The sequence below is a fragment of the Adiantum capillus-veneris genome, chromosome 13 (genome assembly GCF_014529385.1).
Source record: "Adiantum capillus-veneris isolate H3 chromosome 13, ASM1452938v2, whole genome shotgun sequence".
NCBI lineage: Eukaryota > Viridiplantae > Streptophyta > Polypodiopsida > Polypodiales > Pteridaceae > Adiantum > Adiantum capillus-veneris.
Genome location: NC_140943.1, coordinates 88,388,826 through 88,394,897, shown reverse-complemented (window position 1 = coordinate 88,394,897; position 6,072 = coordinate 88,388,826). Strand labels below are relative to the sequence as shown.

Genomic DNA, 6,072 nt, shown 5'->3' with positions numbered 1-6,072 from the left:
TTTTGCGTGAGTGTTTTGGAAGATTATGATAAACTTGAACAACCAAATCTTTAGTTGGACAACTCTAAGCGAGACACTTCTCCAAAACATTAATAATGAGAGAGAGAGGTATTGATGTTGCCATCCCACTACACTATCTCCCACCCTAGGGTCTTAAATTAACCCAGGGTGGTGGGGTCAATGGTGGTAGAGATTCACATGAATCTCAAGCCGATCGGACGGCCCTCAAAGAGTTATCGACGTTGAAAACCCCCGCCCTCGTAGGCAGTCCGATGCTCTTACCACATGCTTGCATGGGTTTCATTGCTCCCCAAGCTATTTCACTTGCTCTTACAACAACTTGCCCTAAGGACTCAATGTGTTTGGTTTAGAGGCCTTTTGTGGGGTGAGATGGTGGCTTGCCTCAGATACATTCTCTCACGAGACTGTAGTTTCGATCGGATCACGAGCGTCGCATGAAATGTGCCCTAGTTTTTGCCGCCAATTCTACCACTCTAGGTTATTTCAAGGCCCCGGGGAATTTAGTGTTGAGGTCTACCTTCTTGCCGAGGATTGAAGGACAATCCGCAGTAAGAGATGATTCGCGCTTGGTGTAGCAGGGGTAAGAGATAAAAAGCAGACCTCTAATCACACCAACAAAGAAAGATAGTTTCAGCTCTGCAGAGGAGGAGAAATTATCGATGAAAAGCGAACACTATGATTGGGCAAATCCGGAGAGAGAAATGCTTGAGTCGCGCTCGGTGTAGCTAGGGTAAGAGAGAAAAAACAGACCTCTGGTCGCACCAACAGAGATAGATAGTTTCGGCTGCAAAGGAGGAGAAATTATCGATGCAAAGCGAACACTCTGACTGGGCAAATGTGGAGAGAAAAATGCTTTTGCATTTCTTTCCGGAATGATAGCTTAAACTTTTGAAAAACGTAGGGGTTTTCGGGGTTATCATTGCTATAGAGGGCTTCTATAATGGTGCATAGAAAATCGGATTTTCTAAAGATGGATTCCTTCCTCCCCCACTCCTGGGGGCGACCTAGCTCTAAAAGGACTTGCCTCAAGTCTTGCTAAGCAGCTTCTCAAGTGGGTTTTCGCGTTCAGTACGAGAAGCTACATAGGAAGTTTACTAACGCATTCCCGCCCATAAATGGTGATCGCATTCTACACATCTTCAATTTGAACGTCTCCCTCTCTCTTTTTCTCCGCCAAATAACGCGCGCACGCAGTTGCCCCTATCAAACACAAACCATTTCGTTCTGCGTTCCTCTCTAATCTATGTCGGTGCAAGATCAACTCCTCGACATTACAGGTATGCCTTGTTTTGCAGTTGTCTGGAGAGAGAGAGAGAGAGAGAGAGAGAGAGAGAGAGATATATATTTTTTTGTCGAGGAGCAGCCGCTTGGTACCAAATGCAGTGTGCTTGGCTCAGCCGCCTTGAGATCTTTGTACAATCCTTGAAAACCAGCTGCTTTTCAATGAAAAACTGTCAAGCAAATTTTATTAGCAGGAGTGCGTGACGTCCTTTGGACGAGAGAGAGAGAGAGAGAGAGAGAGAGAGAGAGAGAGAGAGAGGAAGTGAAATGAAATGTTATATTAACGTCTTCAAAAGGCCAAAATGACCTATGAGACCAATCTGTTACAAAATGGTGAATCTAAATACGTGTCTGGGTACAAAAGAACTAGACACTACTCCTCATCTGCACTCTAAATATCGAGAGAGTATGGCTCGAATCCTCTGCTGTAGTCTCCGTCGATGTTGTGTAGCCCCTCTCCTCAATCGTGGCAACTGGATCTTCGTAGCTCCAATGCTCAATCGATGAGAGTGCCGGTAGTGGTCGAATGAGTGTGGGCTGAGCTCTGCAATGATGATTGCTCCTCTAGCTGTCCCATATCTAGTGAAAAGAAATCTGTAATCTGTCTTTGGGACCGTCTCTCTCTATCTTTCCCCAGTAAAGTGTCTCTATATCTATGTAACTCGAGTAGATATAGCCCAAAACATCTCTGATCCTCATAACTCATGACCCTAGAGAAAGGACCGAAACCCTCTCTGAATAAGCAATGGAAACGGCCCCGTATCTCATAGTACACTGTGCAATGACATGTAATGTAGCTCTGTCTCTGGCTCTAACTGGCATAAGCGGCATATCCTGTTGTCTGCTGGTATCCCTCTAAATCTACCTGTCTCAATCTCCAGCTGATGTGAGGATGTGCGTATTTGACCAATGACACACCGCAAACCATGAGACATATGTGTGTCCATGTAGTTGGGTCAAATCACTAACCCATCTCCTGTGAGGTAGAGAAGATGCTCTCTATAGAAAGCCATCATCTAGAGAGAGAGAGAGAGAGGGAGGAGATATTTTTTTGTTGAGGAGCAGCTGCTTGGTACAAATTGCAGTCTGCTTGGCTCAGCCACGTTGAGATCTTTCTACAATAGTCTGTGGTTTCCTTGAAAACCAGCTGCTTTTTTTTTGAAAAACTGTTGAGCAAATTTTATTAGCTGGAGTGCATGACACGCCCAGAAGGGAGGGAGAGAGGGACACACAGCAGACAGTGAGCTCGGCAGCTCACTGCCATTTAGTATATAAAGAGATTTTATTGATTGTTTTCAAAAGTTCTTGAATTCGACTTTGAATTACGCACATGGTTTTCTTCATCTCCACCTTGTCTAGGTTTATGAACACTTATTTCCAAGCGTTCCACCTTCAAACTGAATGCTGTATGTTTTAATTGTGGAGCCTTGAATGAACTCTGGCGTATGCTTGAGGAAACTATTTTTATAAAATGCTTTTACCTTTCCTGTTTGGAACACTCTTGTCCTCTCGATGGGATACTTCAAAGTCATGAGAAGTTTTTCTGGTCCTTAAATTGGATGATGGAGATAAACCTTTAATATGCATGTGTTTATTTATGATCTGAGTGAGTAAAGATATTGTTTGATCATAGGTTTGACTTTATATCCTTCTTTCTAATGAAGATTAACTTCATTGATTAAGACACAAGACTAAGCTTTTCTTTAAAGTGCTTCTTTTGACACGCTTAACCCAACAGCGGCATTTATTTTTTTGGCAGTTATTGGATGTAGGAACTTGAAAGATACTGAATGGATTTCAAGGCAAGACCCTTATGTTATCCTTGAATATGCAGGTAACAAGTATCGGACCCAGACTGATACAGGTAACTTTTGTGTCATTAAGGCTGATGATTGTGCTTTCTTAATAAGGCAGCTGGAAACTAATCTTTGAGCTGTACTATACAGATGGTGGACGGAATCCTAACTTTAATGAGAAGTACATGCTTCCGCTTATTGAGGGCCTTCGAGAGATCAATGTTGCGGTTTGGAATAGTAACACTTTGAGTGCTGACGATTTTATAGGCTCTGGAAAGTAAGTGTTAACAAAGATCGCTAGATTTTATCCTTTTTTTTTCCCGAATCTTCTAATTATCAGATGTTAAGAATCCTTGTCTTTACAAGCATTTTTGTGCATTGCAGTGTGAGAAAGAGGACGTCATGTACTGGTTGATTTGCAAGTAATTACTTTGCATGGAAGATGTAAAATATAATGGTTTAGTCTTATATGTCTGTTCCATGATAATTGCAACTGTTATCGTCTGCTTTGGTTATGATGCTTCATATCTTGCTTACAATGAAAGGTCTACCAGTTTAGGGTCATTACCTTTGTACGGTTATGATTGAGTCTGATTTTAATTCAGACCAGTGTCAATCTTATTTGCAGTTCCAAACGGTTATGGATGCTTTTATTTTGTTTTTTGGGAGTTTATTATTATCATTTTTCTGTTCTTGTTTTTTTTCTTTTGGGTGGGTGGGTGGGTGGGTGGGGGGGCCGGGAGGATTGTCATTGTTTGCTTGTCCTGGATCTGTTGACAGTTTGATTCAAAATAGGTTCTTCAGGCTCAGGATCAGCATGTGGGTGTGCTTATTGGAGTTCTCAAGGATTTCACCAATTACACAGAGCTCCATAGAAACGTCTGGGAATCAAGGCAGTCTGTTGTATGTTGGGGTTGTTTCTATTTTGATTGCTATACCCTTGTTGCCTGGCTGGGTGATCCACATGATGTGACATTGGCTCTATTGATTTTGATTGATGCTTTCTTGGCTCTTAAGTTTGATCATTGGAACAACTACACACTGAAAGGCGCACAATTTTGAACTGTTGAGTGCTAAACAAATTGCATCATTCTATTTTACTTGAGATGATGCGATTTTTTTTACACAAGGTGGGTTATGAACTGTCGAGTGCTAAACAAATTGGATCATTTTATCTTACTTGAGATGATGCGATTTTTTACAAGGGGCATTTGCGAGCAATGATATGATGATGAGGGTGAACTAGTGTCAGAATTGATATTTTAGTTCCGATTTGGTGATCCGGGAATAGTGAGTCATAAAAATTTGCAGACTAATGACACTTTCATTCTGGAACAGGATAATCCTTCAGAAGGTTTTCACAGACGGATATCACGACAGTACTTGGCCTTTGACAACGAGGAGCGGCAGGTAAGGAGCTAGAACATCATTCATACCGTATGTTTCGTTGTGCCACATTGAAACCTGACCCAATTTGCACGCAACTTTACAGAAGGGCAGGCGAGATCAGAGTCATTTTGCATTATAAAAATCCTGTGAGTTTTTCTTCTAGTTTTTCAAGTGTGCTGGCCTCTATTTGAGCGTTTGATTAGTGAACAAGTCTATGCTGGTGTGTGTAGAAAGGAGCGCAAAAGGTGTCATCTGTACAGCAGGTGGCTCCTACACATCAATCACCCCCAGTGTATCCACCTGCAAACCTGGCATATTATCCACCACCTCCTTATGCAGCAGCTTCACCATACCCACCACCATCGCCATCAGATTGCTCCTGTTATCCCCCTATTTATGCACCCTCCTATCCCCCTCCCGCACAGGCTGTGTATCCTACTTATTCTGCAGGGGCATATACACCTCCAGCAGGTTTTGGAGCTCAGTCTCCTTACCCTCCACAGTCGTATCCTCCACCCACCTATCCTCCGCAAGGCTATGGTGCCCCTCCAGCAGCAGGACATTATCCTCCATATTGAGATGCCATCAACTTGAAGAGAAGACGAAAAGATTTAGCTATTTCAAATCAGCTTGCTTTTGGCCAACGCTAGGTGCGGCTCAACCAAATGGATATGCTATCATCCTTCTTGGCAATTACATATTCCTGTCGCCTGTTATCATATGGTAGAGGCCTTAAAGCCGTGTTCATTCTCTCCTGTAAACTACTACTTGTAAATAGGAACACTCGTACACTACTGGCAAAATAGAGACATCTCATTCTTGTACAAACAATATTGTGCAATGCTTGCAAATGCTGTTTGTCAGCCTGTTTTTGTAGTCATGATTGCATGGGCACGGGCATGAGCACGAGCACAAGCACTGTTTTTCAACACGTTGAGAGAACATGGCTATGAAAGTGCTTGTTAGTTTGATTGTTGGTTTCATCTCTGAGACTAAGATGTCTATTTGTGTTGGGATCTTCCAATGAGAACAAGATTGTGATGTATTTAATTTAGTACTATTAGACTAGCCCATATGTGACCGGGTTTAGGTGGTCTTGGCATTACAAATATCTAGTTTAGCATTGCAAGCATGGCAATTATAGCAAGAGTTTAATGGTGTACAAGTTGATGCTTTCATATTAATGCATCCTCCGGCGGCAAATGTCTTTCACCATTGAAACACATTTTTTGGGCCTACTAAAGAACAGGCCCTAGTGGGGAGAAGTGTGAGGCTTGCGTGCAAAAGGTGCCATTTATAGTAGTGAAAGCCATATATACCATGTAGAGGTGGTTTTATAAGGGCTTCCAAACTAAAAAGAATGTTCTCATAGTTCTCATAGACCTTCCACGTTGCATTAAATGTAATGCACATCTTAGAAGCACCTCCAATGTAGAGAGCTCTTGAACCACCCTCTAGATTTTAGAAGGCCCTTCAAAAGAAGAGTGACCTCCTAGTGCAAGTCAGCTAGCCAAGTTTCACATTGTCTCTTTTTGGAAAATAGTTGACCCACTCACCAACTTGCTAAAGGTTGGCCTATGGGACC

At 42.4% G+C, this 6,072-nt stretch overlaps 1 protein-coding gene across 3 annotated transcripts; it reads left to right on the top strand.

Moving 5' to 3' along the window:
* Nucleotides 1-1,012: 1,012 nt before the first annotated feature.
* LOC147444413 (elicitor-responsive protein 1-like) lies at nt 1,013-5,290 on the top strand. Of its 3 annotated transcripts, none has more exons than XM_086527852.1 (6): nt 1,013-1,298; nt 3,062-3,166; nt 3,249-3,375; nt 4,437-4,508; nt 4,591-4,633; nt 4,718-5,290. In XM_086527852.1, the coding sequence occupies exons 1-6, from the start codon at nt 1,265-1,267 to the stop codon at nt 5,063-5,065; spliced, it is 729 nt and encodes a 242-aa protein (XP_086383978.1). In that variant the 5' UTR covers nt 1,013-1,264; the 3' UTR covers nt 5,066-5,290. The 3 variants fall into 3 exon arrangements, with proteins under 3 accessions (XP_086383978.1, XP_086383979.1, XP_086383980.1); XM_086527853.1 differs by lacking the exon at nt 1,013-1,298 and adding an exon at nt 1,365-1,498; XM_086527854.1 differs by lacking the exon at nt 1,013-1,298 and adding an exon at nt 1,647-2,090.
* Nucleotides 5,291-6,072: the final 782 nt, after the last annotated feature.

Coding starts and splice junctions, on each gene's coding strand:
- LOC147444413 (XM_086527853.1), top strand. CDS start 1,399: ATGCAGTGTGCTTGGCTCAGCCGCCTTGAGATCTTTGTACAATCCTTG. Junction 3,167..3,248: donor TCGGACCCAGACTGATACAG/GTAACTTTTGTG, acceptor TGTACTATACAG/ATGGTGGACGGAATCCTAAC. Junction 4,634..4,717: donor TTTTGCATTATAAAAATCCT/GTGAGTTTTTCT, acceptor TGGTGTGTGTAG/AAAGGAGCGCAAAAGGTGTC.